Consider the following 19298-nt stretch of genomic DNA (forward strand, 5'->3'; position numbering starts at 1 on the left):
TGAATTCTATGCTATCATGCAAGCTCTTTGGCAATGGAGGCAGTATCTTATTTATAAAGAATTTATTCTTTATTCTGATCATGAAGTACTCAAGTTTATTAATGGTCAACAAAATTTGAACAGGCGACATGCAAAGTGGGTTGAAGAGATGCAAGAGTATGATTTTGTAATCAAACACAAGTTAGGGATTCAAAACAAAGTAGCTGATGCTTTGAGTAGGTGGCAAACTTTGTTATCTCTCATCAAGGTAAAAGTAGAAGGCTTTGAACAGTTGAGAGAGCTCTATGGAGTAGATGCTGATTTTTGTGATGTGTGGGGCAATTGTACCAGCAAGGGACCACAACAGGATTTTCATGTCCAAGACGGTTATTTGTTTAAAGGGAGTCGATTGTGTATCCCTAAGAGTTCTTTGCATTTCTGGATAATCGAAGAACAACATGGTGGTGGTTTAGGTGGGCACTTTGGACGGGACAAGACTTTGGCATTAGTGAGTGAGAAGTTTTATTGGCCAAAGTTACAAAAGGATGTGATGAAATATGTTCTGCAGTGTCGAACTTGTCATCTAGCCAAGAGCCGGAGTCAGAATACTGGGCTCTACACTCCTTTGCCTGAACCCCAAGCTCCATGGGTGGATGTCAGCATGGATTTTGTTGTAGGACTTCCAAGAACAAGAAATGGACATGATTCAATATTGGTGGTGGTTGACCGTTTTTCAAAGATGGCACTCTTCGTGCCTTGCAAGAAAGCCATGGATGCAAGTCACATTGCAAATCTTTATTTTCGGGAGATTGTTAAGCTGCATGGAATGCCCTCTATTATTACTTCAGATAGAGATACAAAGTTTGTGAGTCACTTTTGGAGGACATTGTGGCTTAAGCTTGGAACTAAGTTGCAATTCAGTAGTGCTCATCATCCTCAGACAGATGGCCAAACTGAAGTAGTTAATAGAACTTTGGGTAACTTACTAAGGTCTCTGGTGGGAAGTAACAAGGGCAGTTGGTGTGAAGCTCTCCCTCAAGCTGAGTTTGCTTATAATAGATCCAAGCATAGGAGAATCGAGATGAGTCCTTTTGAGGCCGTATATGGGCACAATCCTAACAGCCCCATGGATTTAATTCCACTACTAGTTGTTGACAGATTTAGTGGAGATGCACAAGATATGGTACATCACATCAAGAAGCTTCATGAGACCGTACGGCGGAGATTGGAGGCAAGTAATTTAAAGTACAAAGAGCATGCTGATCAACGTAGGTGCCAAGTTGAATTCAAAGTGGGTGACTTGGTATGGATAAAGTTGAGGAAAGAAAGGTTCCCAAGAGGAAAATATGGAAAACTACATGATCGAGGTGGAGGACCATACAAGGTACTGAAGAAGGCAGGATCAAATGCGTACGTGCTTGAACTGTCTGCCGATATTGGTGTCTCTCCTACTTTCAATGTGTCTTATTTGCTAGCCTATCATGGGGAGAATGATCTCATTGTGACTGACTTGTGGGCGAGTCCTTCTCAACCCGGAGAGTCTGATGCATGGGCATCTACTCTAAAACCAAAGAGAAAGACCCAAGCTCCACCTTACCTCAAAGACTTTGTGCCCAAGTAAAAGAGGAGCAGATCAGTTGGTTTTGCTGAGATGGCTGCTATTGATTTGCACAATTACCTTGCTGATTAAGTGTTGATCACATTGCTGAATAAGTGCAGTTAGCTTTTATTTCTTTTTTTGATTGAATGTAATCTTTGCTTTAATTCTTTTTCTTCCTTAAACGTTCGTATTTGAAAGGCTATTTAAGCCTAGCTTTGTAATGTTTTCAGCATCTTATTTTTGAAGAATATAAACAGAAAACGTAGCAACTTTGCTGCTAAAGTGAGTGTTGAGTTCTTTGATTTCTGGTGTGGTGTTGCTAGTGTGTTCAGACCTGTGTCCATTTTGATTTCCCATCACATTTAGGTTAATGAAGAGAAGGTACGAACTATAAGAGAATGGCTTGCTCCAAAAACAGTTTCTAAGGTGAGGAGTTTCCATGGTTTGGCTACTTTCTACAGTAGATTTGTAAGAAATTTCAGTACCATTACTGCTCCTATTACTGAATGTTTGAAGAAAGGCAAGTTCTAGTAGGGAGAAGAACAAGAAAAGAGCTTTGCTTTAATCAAGGAGAAACTTTGTACTGCACCAGTTCTTGCTCTTCCCAATTTTGACAAGGTGTTCGAGGTTGAATGTGATGCTAGTGGCGTGGGAGTAGGTGATGTGTTGTCACAAGAGAAGAGACCAATAGCGTTCTTTAGTGAAAAATTGAGTGAAGCTCGTCAGAAGTGGAGTACTTATCATCAAGAATTTTATGCAGTGTTCCGGGCATTTAAGCAATGGGAGCACTACCTAATCTAGAGAGAATTTGTATTGTTTACTGATCATCAGGCCTTGAAGTACCTTAATAGTCACAAAACTGTGAACAAAATGCATGCAAGATGGGTGAGTTTTTTGCAGAAATTTCCTTTTGTAATTCAGCATAAATCTGGTACTCTTAATAGGGTGGCAGATGCTTTGAGTAGGAGGGCTTCCTTGCTAGTCACTTTAGCTCAGGAGGTTGTGGGTTTTGATCTCTTGAAGGACTTATATGAAGAAGATGTTGATTTTAAGGAGATTTGGGCCAAGTGCAGTAGCAATCATGCAGTTGCATATTTTATGTGAGTGATGGTTATTTATTCAGAGGCAATCGGCTTTGTATTCCTAGTTTATCATTGAGGGAGAAACTGATCAGAGATCTACATAGAGGGGGTTTGAGTGGACACTTGGACCGAGATAAAACTATTGCTAGCCTTGAGGAGAGGTATTTCTGGCCGTAGCTAAAGAAGGATGTAGGTGCTATTGTCAGGAAGTGCCTACACCTACCAGGTTTCTAAGGGTCAGTCCCAATACTGATCTTTATTTACCTTTACCTATTCCTGAAGATATTTGGTAGGACCTTGCTATGGATTTTGTGTTGGGATTACCCGTACCCAAAGACGTGTGGATTCTGTGTTTGTGGTAGTTGACAGGTTCTCCAAGATGGCGCACTTTATAGCTTATAAGAAGACTGCTGATGCTTCCAATATATCCAAACTTTTTTTCAGGGAGGTGGTTCGTTTGCATGGAGTGCCCAAGTCCATTACTTCTAATAGAGACATGAAGTTCCTTAGTCACTTCTGGATTATGTTGTGGAGAATGTTTGGAACAACTTTGAATCGTAACAGCATAGCTCATCCTCAAACTGATGGGCAGACAGAGGTTAAAAACAGAACTTTGGGTAACATGGTTCAGAGTATTTGTGGAGATAGGCCCAAACAGTGGGATTATGCCTTGCCACATGTGGAGTTTGCTTATAACAGTGCTGTGCATAGTGCAACAGGGAAGTCACCATTCTCATTAGTTTATACTGTTGTTCCTCGACATGTGGTTGATTTAGTGAAGCTTCCTAAAGTTCTTGGTGTTAGTGTTGCTGCTGAAGGCATGGCTAAGGATGCGCAGTCTGTTCAAGAAGAAGTTAAGGCCAAGTTGGAAGAAACTAATGCAAAGTATAAAGCTGCAGTTGACAAGCGTCGAAGAGTTCAAGTGTTCCAAAAGGGTGATGTTGTGATGGTGTTTCTAAAGAAGGAGAGGTTTCCTGTTGGTACCTACAACAAGCTGAAGCCAAGAAAATATGGTCCTTTTAAGGTGCTGAGGAAGATCAACGACAATGCTTATGTTGTTGCACTTCCTGATTCCATGGCATTTCTAACACCTTTAATGTGACTGGTCTGCATGAGTTTCGTGAAGATGAGGTTCTTTATCCTGAAGAGAACTCGGGGTCGAGTTCTTCAGAGGTGGAGGAGACTGATGTAGAACGAATGGCAGTTCGAATTGAAGAACAGTTCAATCGTGCAAAAAAATGAAAACCAGAAAGGGAATCACGCTATGAACAAAACTCGTTGCTATGCCATGCTGTGTGGGCTTTTTTAGGGCTTTCGGGGTCATTTAGGGCCTCAAAACTGCAATTTACTATTTTTCAGAACTTTTGGTTTTCTAGTTTGTTTTGGATTGGTTTCGTTTTTACCCGTGGGCTTTAGGGTTTCATTGTTAGTCGCCCTAGGGTTTCTTTTCTCATATATAAGTAACCTTAAACGGCTGCAGAACCTATCTTTTATCATATTATCAATCAAATTGGGATTTTTCTCTTCTATCTCTGGTGGACTCAAGAACTTTTGTTTTAGGTTTATTGCTTGTAAACCTCAGGTGTTCTTTCCGACTGCGTCAATCTGATTCAATCCTCATGAGCATTGTCTAGCTTGGCAGAGTATATTTGATTTTTATATGGAAAAAGAGTCCATGGAGATGGAAAGGTTTGTAACTTCCGTCGACGATTCCTTGGGAATACTCCATGAACATGAACATCGAAGACATATCATCCTTGCTTTAGTTTGAGTGGAAAATTTGGTGACGAGATTCAAAGTTCTCATGTCGACCGGTGGATGAAGCTGGTCACCAAACATTATGTTAGAAGGCTTGTTTTAGACAATGAGAAAATTCCAATGTACAAATTTCCTCTTGCTGCGTTTGATGTTGGTTCAATAGTTGAGTTGAGTTTAGAAGACTTAATTCAAGAGGATACGAGGTTTTCTTGCCTAAAGAAACTCGAATTGAAAGCTGTTGATTTGAATGAGCTAGTCATTGATAGGAGCATTTTAATGCGATGTTTTAATAGTTATTTCCTCATATTTTACTTAGTTATTTCCTTAAATAAATAAATGTTAATTTATTTTTTATTTTCTAGGTACATTGGAATAAATGAAGAGAAATGACAAAAAATGAGGAGTCCTGATGACAATAAGATACCTGGGTGGACTAGGAGAGCCCAAGAACAAGCTCATAACATCCTCTACAAAGGTGATATGGATTAGGAGTCATTTTTGGCAAGAAAAGATGGTTAAAAATCAGATTTTGGGTCCTTATTAGATGCAAATTAATTTTGGCCGAATTTCAAGAATATATTTTGGCTTGAAAAATGGATGGAAATCATGGAGTTAATGTCAAAAATCAAGAGAGGATCAAGGATAATGATGTCATGGAGAGATTTAAGGGAGAAAAGGTCCAAAACAAGTCCAGATTCATTCCTATGTTCACTCAAGAATATTTTGGCCGAAAATTAAGAGAAAAATCAGATAAAATTTTGGGAAAATCAGCAATAATATATTTGGAAAGATTATGGACTTATTTTGGAGCTTTTTGATTGGTTGAGTGACATGGCAGAGCTGTGTGGTGCAACCAGAAAATTCCTTAGAAATTAAATTCATGAAGCCTTGCCTTCCCCTATATATACCCTCCTCTCTAGACGTTTTACAGACACCACTTCAGACACCACCTCTCTCCCTAAAAAAAAAAAACATGAGAAAAATTCTCTCCATTCTCTAGTCTTCAGAAGCTCTCCTTCTCAAGCAAGGAGGAGAAGAAGTCATGCAATACATCAAGATCCTATCTGCCATCCACTCTTGTGTCGTCCCTAGAAGATTGCTTGCTTTCAAGGAACTTCGAGTTCTTCGTCTCAAGGCCATGTCATTCATCTTTCAAGGTGTATTTCATACTTTCTTTTGTTTTCTTTTGTTTGATTCGTAGAGTTATGAATTCTAATTAACATGACGTTAAGGGCAAAGTTTAAAGCCCGTTTATATGTTTTGAAATAAAGTTGTGATTTTTATACGTTGATTTATATGTTGCTTATGTGAGATTGCTTGATTGATTTTGGATTACAGAAGACTTTTATATGTATGTGTTCTTTGGTGGCCAACTTAGGATATATGCATGTAATTGGAGCTAATTTAAGTAGTGAAGGCTTTGGACAAAAGTCGAAATCAATTAAGGAGGATTGCAAATAGGTGAACTTTTTCATACTAGGTTGTGCACTTTGGTTGACATCCTTTCTTTGTTCCTCATGCATTGAATATGTTCTTGAGTAGCTAGCTTTCTAGACTATGATTGCATGTTCAATATGATTAATTTAGGTGCTTTCACTTAGATTAATTATTGAAGGAAAGTAAAATATGGGAAATCGTTTGCTTTCTAACGTTTCACATGGTCAACTTCTTTCTCATGACATAGAAAATCAACTATAGGAATTGTGATTGGATTTCTTGCATATGATTGTGGTTTTGATCTTTATTCCTTGCGTTCCACCCTTGTATATATGTTTTTATATTTTCTTTATTTAATTTTTAATTTAATAATCCTAAAACCCCCTTGTGTTTGTTTTATTTTTGTAAATAATACTTTATACTTATTTTAATTCTTTATTTGTTGTACAATGACAGCTCAATCCCCGGAATAGAACGATCCCTATTTACTATATACTAACGATGACATTTTATAGGGTTAAATTATATGCTTGCTTTGAGCGTATCAGTCATCGGTGACCTTCTTTCCAGATGTCCTTCGCTTGAGACTTTGGTACTCGGCTGCTGTAAGAAGATAGAATATCTTGAGCTTGTTGATTTTCCCAAGCTCAGGAGGGTTTTCCTCGTTCAATCTCAAGCTTTTAAGTACAAGATTGAATTAGCCAGTCTTAAAGCTCTTAGGTATGTTGACTCGGTAAATCCACTAGACCTTGAAGCAATCTGTTGCAGTAATTTGGAGGAGTTAAATCTTTGCATTTGTCGCGCCATTACTGAAAAACATATCCAGGAACTTATTCTTAGATTTCCATGTCTTTCGGATTTGGCCTTGCGGGCCAGTACTTTCGGATCAATAGATGGTGAGATCAAACTTTGGAGTAACCAACTCAAGTCATTAAGAATAACTGGATATATCTGCGCAAAGAACATCAACATAGATGCTCCAAATCTCCTTTCTTACCATAGTCACGGTAAAGAAATTCCACCCTCCTTTGGGCTGAATTCCGTGAAGCTAGACTTCGTTCACCATAGTTTTCCTGATGTATCGATTCTTCACACTAAGTGGTTTCTTAAATTGCGAGAATACCTTGCAAAGTTCTCACCTGCAAGAACGTTGGCCTTGAGAATATCCAGACCATTTGTAGCTGTAAGTTAATAAAAAATAAGCTTAATAAGTTGATTAATATGTGCATGTACTAATTCCATTTGTCACTTATTTTATGTTCTGAAAAATTCATGCAGATGAAATTTTCTTCAAGAGAATTAAGGAAAAAATTCCTCCTCCGCCAGAAGTCATGGACTTGGTTATAGAGAAGGTTCCATGGCCATTAGATTATACAACTCTTATTGATGGCTTACTTTGGAGTTGTCATCCAATCATGATAAGGATGCTGCGCGCGGGTTAATAACAGCAATTCAATAAAGGTAAGTATTAGTTTGGCAGTATTTTCTATGATCTACTTGACTTAAATTGAACATTTGGTTGAGTCATATAAGTCTGTACTATATACAGTTAAAAATTGAAGGTTATTTTGTGCAATATTCCAGTTGGTATACAAAATTTTAACGGAAAGAGAAGAGAAGCCCCAGTGCTGCAGAGATTCTCACATCAAATGTTGGCGGCATTACTTAAAGTCCGCCAAACATAAGGATTTTTGTGGTACTAAAGATGGACGAACTATATACAGTAAAGATTCAGCTGTATCATTACTTGATTTTGAAGAAGTTAAAGAAGCAACGTTTGAGCTGCAGTGGTAGTTGGAGAATTAGATCTTGGTTCATCAAGTATTTACTATTTATGATGATGTACAATGTTTGAATCATCTCCATCTCCATGGTACAATTTTAATTTTAGCATTAATGTGACGCAGTCGAAACAGTAACCTAGGTTTACAAGCAATAAACCTAAACAAAGAGTTCTAGAGTCCACCAGAGATAAAAGAGAAAATTCTCTATTTGATTGATAATAAGATGAAAGATAGTTCTACAGCCATTTAAGGTTGCTTATATATGAGAAAAGAAACCCTAGGGCGACTAACAATGAAACCCTAAAATCCACGGGTAAAAATAAAACAAACCCAAAACAAATTAGGAAACCGAAAATTCTGAAAAACAGTAAATTGCATTTTTGAGGCCCTAAACGACCCCGAAAGCCCGAAAAAGCCCACACATCATAGTATTACTATGAGTTTTGTTCTTGGCGCGATTCCCTTTCCGGAAAGCTATGGCACAATCGAATCGGACACCAAATGTGAAAGTTGCACTAGTAACTTTCGTTTTCCTTTTCCTCCTTTTGCACAATTGAATTGTTCTTCAAATCTGGCTGTCATTCGTTCTACATCATAATGGTTGTTATCATTAACCTTAAGCCATACATACAATTCAACAGTATGTGCAACTATGTGTTGTTTAGGTCGGGGGGGGGGGGGCGCAGTTTGAATAGCTTCCTTATTTGTCTATGTATATACTGTATTAGAACTCCCTGTGCATTAATCATTCCTTTCTCATTTTCTCATTTCATAGTTTCATACTACACTTCAACCCTTAATTTTAGTCTTTCCTTTTGCTTCTGGTTTATATTTAATATTTTTAAAACATCCATTAGGGAAATATGTATCAAACATTAAATTTTATCTAGCAACACCTTTAATATAGTTGTAAAAAGACATTAACTATCATTAATTCTTTGTTTATTTTAATATATACTTCAAGCTTATAGTTAAGATGACAAAAAAGAAAATTACTTCTACATTTGGACCCCCCCCCCCCCCCCCCCAAACTCTTAATCCTGGTTCCGCCCCTGGGAAAGATGAAGCAAATAGTCTTGTTCTAAGCTAACTGCAGGCTAAAATCGAATTTAGGAGAAGTTTTGTGCCTGGGTACTATATAGTATTTACTATATAACTATACAGTATTAGTATATTAAGGAAGACATGTGAGTTTTTCATTTTGGTGGAACTGTGATGATGGAACTAACACAGGGTTATGAATACATGACCAATGGAAACTTATAAGGCTCTCAGATTTTTGCATTTCTAGAATTTTCTCAGTTGATGATGGGAGTCAATGAGTCATATATCAACCATTGTTGTTGGCACTCCCCGGTACCTCAATCCTGATTCAGTATTTCACCCAGTTTTTTGCAACTTTACATTTCAATTTTCAAGTATAGTTGATTATGTTGATGAAGCAAATTCGATAAGTAAATGAAGCATTGGATAGCACATCATATAAAAAGCTCTGCAAGTACGCATGACCTATTAATGTATGGTTTGAATTGCAGGTACTACATAACAAGCTGGTTAAATGAGAATATGGATGTACATAGCTATGGGTTTGCGCTATTACAGATGATTAGCAGTCGACCTGTGATACTAAAAACACATGAGAGGATTCACATCAGCCAATGGATTAGTGACATGTTGTCTAAAGGCAACATTAAGACCATTGTTGATCCAATATTAGAGGGAAAACTTTGATATCAATTCTGTGTGGAAAGCTGTTAAAAACTTAAAATAGCAATGGTCTGTGTATCTTCAAGTCCAAAATAGCTGTAAGTTCTAAATGAGTGTTTGGCAACAGAATTGGCTCATACAAAGCAGAGCTGTGATAATAAATCAACAGATGCATTGAAATGGTATCTTTGAATTTCACCACGTACCGAGTTACGAAATATTAAATAATTGGCCATTTGAATGCGTTGTTCTTCTTCTTCGAATTGTTTTCTGTTCAAAAGCAAAGAAAAAAAGCGTTAGGAAGCAGAGCTTCAAACAGAGAAGAAACAGAACAAGAACAGAACAGACGCAAACCCAAGCAGTACAGAACAAAGAACATTTTATTAACCCCTGAATACATTGTAATATGTACTGACTATGTTTAGTTACTATGAGTTTACTTTAACATGGTTATTGTTTATAATTATTTCTTGTTGAAACAGATACAAAATCAACAGTCTTTGGTCCTGGACTCCTGGTAGATAAGGATGAATTATAAAAGTAAAGTCGACTTCTATAACTGCACATTATGAAAATCAATATGAACAGTCTTAATTCTTGTTCTTTTTTAAACATGTTTTCCATAATTAGACTAAATCAACTTTTTCTTAGTTCTGATACTGAGATTTCTGACCATTTCAGACTGATATGTACCTGAGAGCTGTCATCAGAATGAAGTTTCACTGTAATTAATGAGGAAGACAACCATATTTGGTCCCTATAGAATTTTTGTAGTTTAGTCCTTCATTCGAGGTGTTAATGGTGTAGAACCTTATTGGTTTCCACATTAATCAGTAATTTTTAGGGAAACGGGTTTGTTAATTGTCTTAGCTGCTCTTAAGTTATAGATGTCATTTCCAGTATTCAATATGCCAATTTTGACATAGTCATTCGGAGTTGAGAGCGTCAATTCCACTCTCTCCCTCTCTTAAAAAGAATTAGTCCTGCATGGTTTTATTCAAAAAAGAAGAAAAAGAATTAGTCCTGGCATGATTCAGCACTATTGTGATAAATATATTCAAAACTTGAGAAAATCATTATTTTCCACAGGTCAACTAATTATGCAAGAATTTATAAGAAAACTAAGTCTTTAACAAAAGAATATCAGTACTTCAAAAGTTCACAGGGTATTAAACACAATAAGTATGCTATATTCTAATAAAATGTGTAGTTTATGATGCTACCTGGCTTACAGTCTTTAAGGAGATGATCAACAGAGCTGACAGATTCCTAGTTTGACCAAAAGGATTCAAACTTAAGAGTTCATTAATAAATTTCGTAACAGCCATAAACTCAGGCCAGATCCTTCTCCAGTGCATCACAATGACTAAACATGACAGCAACATTATTTAAACTAGAAGCTAACCTTGACAATCTGTTTGATTAATGAATTTCATATATGCTCATATATATGTTTATTATAATTTCATAATTTAATTAATTATAGCATATATAAATGGAAAAGAGCATGATGATCATGAACCTAATACGAGGTTTACTGTCTCTGACAGGAAATTACGATGCAGGGAAAACTCAGGTTGTTCAGCCATTTCTTTTATGCATTGCTTGGTTTCATTTTACCAGTACTTATAGTTTATGGCCAAGATCAAGCAGGTAGATGAATATTTCAATGCATATCTTTGGTTTTAATTTGTTTCATCTACATCTAAGCTAATCATAAGAAATTCCTCTCATTTTTTTTTTTATCTCAGGCTTCATTAGCATAGACTGTGGCCTAGCAGCTAATTCTAGCTATAATGAACCAAAAACAGGCGTATTTTACGTGTCAGACACAACTTTCCTGGACAACATCACCGGTGAAAGTAAGCTCTTATTGCCAGAACACAGAGATGGCTACCTACGGCAGGTCTGGAATCTCAGATACTTTCCCGAAGGTATCCGCAACTGTTACACCATAAACATAATTAGTAGCACCAAATATTTGATCAGAGCAACATTCTTTTACGGGGATTATGATGGCCAACACAAGGCACCGGTGTTCGATTTGCATCTTGGAGCAAACTACTGGGATACAGTGAAGTCAAACAACACAATCAAGGAGATCATACATGTCCCCTTGCAAAACTACATTCACATTTGTCTGGTGAACACAGGCTTTGGGACTCCCTATATATCAGCTATAGAACTAAGGCCCTTGGGTACTACAGTTTACAAGACTCAAATGGGCTCCTTGGCACTCTTCAATCGTTTGGACACTGGTTCAATAACGAATAAAACATACATGTAAGTCATGCTATGATATCAATTTTTTTTTTTGTTACATAACAACTGAGAGTCTGAAACTATATATAGCAATTTATTCCAACTTAGAACCTCCCACTTACAAATGTCTGAGTTAGACTACTAGACTAATTTGCTGAGTTGATTAATTATTTGAGCGTGCAAAAAAGAAAGCACTCAAGTAAATATCATCCTATTTTTATATATAGGGATCCTTTTTTTTTATGAACGTTTGGGTGTTCATAATTATGATTTACAATTATGAACATAAACCGTTCAGGTTGAACATATTCGGTTCGTCCATTGATTTGATCTAGTTCAGTACCTTAACGATCATTAATTTTACTAAAAATTTACAGAAACAATCTAATCATAGGGATCTAAAAACTGAAAGGTGGAGATGTCGAAAAGTGGAGGGCCCTGTGTATGTACACACACACACACAGCCCTTCTAGTGAGGGATCCCCTTTTTTTGGACTTTTTAAGGGATCGCTCATTAGACCTACTTTTCGATCACATATTCACATCTTAACTGTTCAATGAGTTGATTAATTGAGCGTGCAGAAAAGAAAGCACCCAAGTAAATATCAACCTATTTTTATATATAGGGATACCTTTTTTTGATGATCATTTGGGGTTCATAATTGTGATTTACAATTATGAACATGAACCATTTAGGTGGATAGATTCGGTTCGTCCGATAATTTGATTTAGTTCGGTATCTTAACGATCATTAATTTTGCTGAAAATTTGCAGAAATGATCTACTCATAAGGATCTAAAAACTGAACTGTGGAGATGTGAATATGTGATAAAAAAAAATAGAGGGCCCTATATATATATATATATATATATATATAGTAGCAGATTTTATCCAGAGCAGAGCTCTGCTTTGAAATTAACTTGTGAAGTTCGAGTTTTCTGTCACTTTTTGTTCGCATATCTACATCTCGACCATTCAGTTTTTAGGTACTACTGTATAGATCATCTCTGCAAATTTTCAGCCAAATTGATGATAGTTAATTAAGAAATCTAACTCACTTAAACCAATGGACGGACTAAATCTGTCAACCTGAACCATACTAGCTTTAAAGCAGTTATCAATGCCTTAACAATAATCAATTTGGCTGAAAATTTGCAGAGATGATCTATACACTAGTACCTAAAAACTGAACGGTCAAGATGTGGATATGCGACGGAAAAGTAACCAAAAACTAGAACTTCACAAGTTAATTTCAAAGTGGAGCTCCGCTCTGGATAAAATTTGTATATAGTAGATCATCTTTGCAAATTTTCAGCCAAATTAATAATCATTAAGGCATTCAAAACTACGATTTACAATTATATACACGAACGATTCAGGTTGGACAGATTCGGTTCGTTCATTAATTTAATCTAGTTCGATACCTTAACAATAATCAATTTGGCTGAAAATTTACATGAGTGATATATACATTAGGACCTAAAAATTAAACGGTCGAGATGTAGATATACGATCGAAAAGTGAGTCATATCAAGGAAATCAAAATATTTTAATATATGCGAAGACACGCACGCACACACACACACACACTTCCACTGAGAGATTTTTTTTTTTTTGGTTATTTTAAGGGATTGCTTATTAAACCCAATTTTCAGTTACATTTTCACATTTTCACCGTTCAATTTTTAGATCCCTATGTAGATCACCTTTGCCAATTTTCAGTCAAATTGATAATCATTAAGGCATTCAAAATTGCGACTTAAAATTATAAACATAAATGGTTCAGGTTTGACAGATTCAGTTTATTAATTTAAACTAGTTTGATACATATATATATATATATATATATATATATATATTGGAAAAGACCTATTTTTATATTTAATTAAACTAACATTCTTGATAATTGTTTCTCAAAACAAAAAAAACAAAAAAACATTCTTGATAATTGATATTAATAGATATTTCAGTGTTCTTGATTATATCAGATAAACTTTTTGCTACTCAGGTATAACGACGACGTTCATGATCGCTGGTGGTACCCTTATTCTTACAATGGATGGACACAACTAAGTACCTCGCTTACCATTGACTCTGCAACAAGTGAAAATCCCTACCAACTGCCATCTATTGTCATGAGCACTGCTGCAACACCGAAAAATGAAAATGCTTCCTTGTATATTGGGTGGACTCCCCCGGATAGCAATACCGAATACTATGTCTACATGCACTTCGCTGAAGTTGAAAGTCTCCCAGCCAACCAACCTAGACTCTTGAGCATTACTTGGAATGGAAAGCCCTTCTATCGTCCTTTTAGTCCAGCATACTTATCCTCATTTACTGTATTCACCCAAGGGCCCTTGACTGGAGGGCTTCATAATTTTTCAATCTCTCAAGTAGGAAACTCTACCCTTCCGCCCATCATCAATGCCTTCGAGATTTATACAGTTATCGAGTTCTTACAGGAAGAAACAAACCAAGAAGAAGGTATGTAAACTTTCCGAAATATGATCTCAATTCTCAAGTCTCTCCAAAAAATCGAATGCAATTGACTTGGTCGAGAATTTCTTTATGCATGCAAAATGTCAGTGGACACCATGAAGAAAATCAAGTCAACCTATGGAGTGAAGAAAAATTGGCAAGGTGATCCATGTGCTCCTCAACAGTATGTGTGGGCAGGTTTAAACTGCAGTTACGATGGTTATGACTCCCCCAGAATCAATTCCTTGTAAGTATGCATACTCATGGACATTTTCACCGGCACAAGGTTAAAAACAATTGCCGACGAACCTTTGTAGGTTTTTTTATTTTTATTTTTTTTGGGAGAAGAAAACATTTGTAGGTTAGGAAATATATTGCCCGCGGACTATTCGTAGGTAAAAGCTGTCTTCGAACTTTTATTTATAAATCGATTGCACAAATTTCACCAATTACGAATTTTTTGCTAACGAACTTTTATTTAATTATGAAAATTTTTGCCGGCGACATTTCGCCTATTAAGAAATATACTACCGACGAAAGTTTTGACCGCCAAAGTTGTCTTCGAACTTTTATTTTGAAAAACTATTGCCACTAACGATATGTTCCTTGCTTTTGCATTTCTATCCAATTAATTAGTAATGTTATCACAGTAAAGCCATCCTGTAAAATTCAATGCAGAAACTTGTCCTTTAGTGGCTTAACTGGAGATATAGATCCATCTTTATCCAGTCTCACAATGCTACAGACTCTGTAAGTGTTTGTTTCGAAATCATGGAAAGGCTGACTACTCAGATAACAGTTTCTTTACTATAAGTTGCTCGATCGTTTCAGGGATTTATCTAACAACAATTTGACAGGACTGGTGCCTGACTTTTTGTCTCGATTGCCAAACTTAAAAGTCCTGTAAGTTATTCGACTGTGTCGCTGATGTATGCATTTTTATTTATACATCAAATGCTTTATTATAATTTCATATTAAGTACTGTATATATCTCTATCATTCCAGAAACTTGGAAAATAACAAGCTCACAGGTTCAGTTCCAGTTGGCTTAATTCAGAAAGCAAATGGTGGTTTGCTGTTATTGAGGTGTGACATTAAACCCTTGGTAGTTATAAAAAAATCATAAATTTTCTATCGGAACTATATATATGATTATGAATCAGATAATAAGTACCTAAAATCAAATACTAAGGTATTTCATTCAACTTTCAAGTTTTACTCATGTTGCCACTATCTACATGATGCCAGCTTGTGTGAAAACCAAAATCTAACTGCACCAGTTTCCTGCGGATCAAAGGAAAAGAAGAAGAACAAAAACAATTTTGTTGTTCCAGTAGTAGCGTCAGTTGTTGGAACTTTAGTCCTTTTATTATTAACTGCAGCAGCTGTTTGTTGGGGACTGACAAGGAGAAGGAAACAAGGTAGACTACATGAACAGTGTTTGTCATGAACTTTTGATTATTGAACAAAGAATTTTTCTCCATGAATAAATGATTTATTGGACTTGTAATGGCCTTAGGAGATGTTAATGATTCAATACCAACCATTCAGCGAGAGTCAATCGAGCCATCATCACGACGTCAATTTACTTACTCTGAGGTTCTCCAAATCACCAACAATTTTATGAGAATTATTGGTAGAGGAGGATTTGGAATAGTATATCATGGCTCCATAGGTGACACTCAAGTAGCTGTGAAGTTGCTTTCACCATCTTCCGTTCAAGGATATCAAGAATTTCATTCAGAGGTACTATTAGTAAAGAACTATACAAAAAAACACTTGATCGATCAATTATATACCCAAAATTCAAATTGCTTTCTTCTTTTGGCAGGTTAATCTTCTAATGAGAGTTCATCACAAAAACTTGACGAACCTTGTTGGATATTGCAAGGATGGAACCAATGCAGGGCTTATCTATGAATATATGGCTAATGGAAACTTACACAAACATCTTTCAGGTTTGGCTGATTTGCTGGAATATTTTATTTTTCTGTTTTTTTTTTTGTCTTTCAATTTCGAATAAGGATGGTTACTTCAAGACTAGTGTACTGATGAGATTCATTACAGACTGAACACCTATACCAACCTGCAGCTAACAAATAAGTTCTCAATGCAAGAATAACTATATTTTTACATCAACCTCAATAGCCACATGATTGAGGTTCCTTCAGTTAGAAAAGCAAGGAACAGACTAATATTTATGTACAAATGCAGATCATAGCAGTTCATATATATTGAGTTGGGAGGAAAGACTTCGAATCGCAATTGATGCAGCACATGGTCAGCAAGTTGAAATTTTCATAATCCCATCATAGCCTCTCTTCCTTTTAATTTGTTAAATCTGATGTGGAAGTTTTAAATTGTAGGACTGGAGTATCTGCACTATGGTTCCAGACCTCCTATAATCCACAGAGATGTGAAATCTACAAATATCTTGTTGAATGAAAACTTTCAAGCCAAACTATCTGATTTTGGCCTGTCTAGAATTTTTCCTGCTGAGGATGGGACTCGTCAATGGACACGTGTCGCTGGAACTCCTGGATACCTTGACCCTGAGTAAGTGTTTTTGGTTTTTTGATTAGTGAAGAAAATCTTTCGGAAGATGTAACTTGAGTTGCATGGTTTGGCTTGCAGGTACTACCTATCAAACATGTTAAATGAAAAAAGTGATGTTTATAGCTTTGGGATTGTGCTGTTGGAGATAATCACAAGTAGACCTGTGATATCAAAGACACATGAGAAAATTCACATTGCTCAATGGGTTAATTTCATGGTTGAGAAAGGGGACATTACAAGTATCATAGATTCAAGGCTAAAAGGAAACTTTGATAGTAATTCTGTGTGGAAGGCTGTTGAAATAGCTATATTTTGTGTATCTTCAAGTTCCAACAACAGGCCAACCATGAGTCAGGTAGTGACAGAGCTGAAGGACTGCTTGGCTGCAGAATTGGCTCGAAAGGAGAGCTATGCAACAGCATCGAAAGATTCAGTTGAGATGATGTCACTGAAATTCACCACTGAGATGAGACCCCTGCCTAGGTAGTACTTCTCCATAAAATGTTCAATGTTGTCACCGCTGAAAACTGTAATCCTGTGTGTTAAAAATTACTCTCATTAATTGTCATGCTCTTAATTACATGCAAGTTTCATCTCAGATTATGTTGATATATTTTGCATATACAAGGATTCAGCAAAGTATAGGTGTGCACAAAGATTCGGTGGTTTTTTCTTATGTGTACTTTTTTTTTTTTTGGTCAATTCTTATGTGTACTTTAGATTCAATGTTATTCTCAATCAGTACTATTGAAAAAAATCTCGATTGATCTTCTGAACTTTGTTCTTTGCCTTAATAATTTTGCTGCAGCTTTAGTCGTCGGATATTCTATGTAAATCTACTCAGTAAACAGAATTGAACCGTTTATCACATTAATAATCAAGTAGAAGAATAATGCATTACTTTGCTAAGCATGTATGTCTTTGATCCACAGTTGCAGCAAAAAGACATTTCTTGGCCGATTAAATTGTCCTTCTTTATCAACTTTTTTTAATGAACAGAGGATGGTCTGGAAGATACGTACGTACACATCTATTGAGTTTTATTAAAATGAAAAAGAAAAAGATAATATAATCGGCGAGGAGGGGAACTGAAACCTAACTTATCAAAAAGTACTAAAAACAAAAAAAATGAGGATGAAGCAACAAAATCGACACTACTCCACAACATACAAAGAAACAAATGACATATACATTTTATAAAGCAAAACTAACAAAAACAAAGTTAGGAAGTCCCAAAACATCTCTACAACAATAAGAGTGAATGAATTAGGAGGCAAATCCCATCATGTCAAACCACAAAAGACAGACCAAAGTTAGCAAAAGCATCTGCTACCTTCTTTATCAACTTAACAACCTATTGAACTTTGAATTTTGGTAAAAGTCTGGACTATATATGTATTGACTGTGGAGAGTATATTTTACATGGGCAATGTTAAGTCTTACATTACAATGCACACCAACTATATTTTGGATCATATACTCTAATTTTACTATCATAGCAAAGAGAAGAGTTTTACGAGCAAATTATAATTGCATATTCCCCAAAAAAATGGCATTACATATAATATATATATATATATATATATATATATATATATGCATGCTTGTGTGTCGTCAATTCGACTAATATTCTTGTTGCACTCTCTCATCGTTAAACAAATGACCCGATAGCAGCCATCATATGAATATATGAAGTGTTCCTAACCAGAAACAGCTACATCACAACTGTTTATCTAAGTCAATATGTATCTCCCACTTGTACTGAAAGCCAACAAAAAATGAGTTTGCACAAATTTTTCACACACGCAAATTTGTTATTTTGAGACCTGTAGAACAATAAGGGCAACTCCAACAAGGAGGTTCTATTTGGGGGTGCTATTCCCATTTTAGCACCCCCTTGTTGTACTATTCATATAAGACTCATTCTCATCTCCAACAATGAGGTGCTATATGGGGGTGCTATTTTCACTATACTTGATTAAAATAGTATATGATTATAATGTTTATGAATATTATATTAAAAATATGTTAATTTAATTAAATAAGGGAAAAATCTTAATTTTAATTTTTATCATAAAATGTAATAATTATTCGTATCATTTAATTGTTAATTTTTTTTAATTCATAATAAATATTTTTTTATGCCTCCAAGAATCCAAGAATCCTTTCTAGGAGCCATTTTTTTCCAAGAGAAACAAAATTTAAGAACAACAATATGGCAAAATAAATGAATAATTTTGAAGGAAATGGAGGATGTTTGGTGTGAGGAATTAGGAAAGAATGAATTGGTATTTATAGAATTTCCTAATATTTACTATTCCAACGGGTATATTTTTTTTCACTATTTTCTGATAATTTTTTATTTTATTTTTCCGTTAAAAATGGAATTAATCATCCTCAATTTAACAAGAACCATTGATCATTTTTTCTCCTCCAATCTGAGCCCTTGGATTAAATATATAGCCGTTATAGTAAAAAAAAAAATTAAAATATTGGGACGACATCAGAGCGGTCCATATTCAAAATGGACAGATCTGAGCCGTCGTTTTCTTTACCGTTGCACAGTAAAAAAATTTCGGCAGGGGACAAATTCGTCAGGCGGGGCCCACAGCAGCAGCTGCTTTGCAGTCTTCTTCTTCCTCCAGCGCACC

The 19298-nt window shown here is 35.8% G+C and overlaps 1 protein-coding gene across 2 annotated transcripts; it reads left to right on the forward strand.

Moving 5' to 3' along the window:
• The first annotated feature begins 10879 nt into the window (after window positions 1–10879).
• Window positions 10880–17297, forward strand: LOC112189202 (putative leucine-rich repeat receptor-like protein kinase At2g19210). 2 transcript variants are annotated; one of them, XM_024328477.2, is made up of 13 exons: window positions 10880–11000; window positions 11099–11630; window positions 13618–14096; window positions 14199–14337; window positions 14769–14840; window positions 14922–14993; window positions 15097–15177; window positions 15340–15512; window positions 15611–15837; window positions 15923–16049; window positions 16306–16371; window positions 16458–16647; window positions 16726–17297. In XM_024328477.2, the coding sequence occupies exons 1-13, from the start codon at window positions 10907–10909 to the stop codon at window positions 17132–17134; spliced, it is 2661 nt and encodes an 886-aa protein (XP_024184245.1). In that variant the 5' UTR covers window positions 10880–10906; the 3' UTR covers window positions 17135–17297. The 2 variants fall into 2 exon arrangements, with proteins under 2 accessions (XP_024184245.1, XP_040371265.1); XM_040515331.1 differs by lacking the exon at window positions 14769–14840.
• The last annotated feature ends 2001 nt before the right edge of the window (window positions 17298–19298 follow it).

The sequence above is a fragment of the Rosa chinensis genome, chromosome 2, assembly GCF_002994745.2.
Source record: "Rosa chinensis cultivar Old Blush chromosome 2, RchiOBHm-V2, whole genome shotgun sequence".
NCBI classification, from domain to species: Eukaryota; Viridiplantae; Streptophyta; class Magnoliopsida; order Rosales; family Rosaceae; genus Rosa; species Rosa chinensis.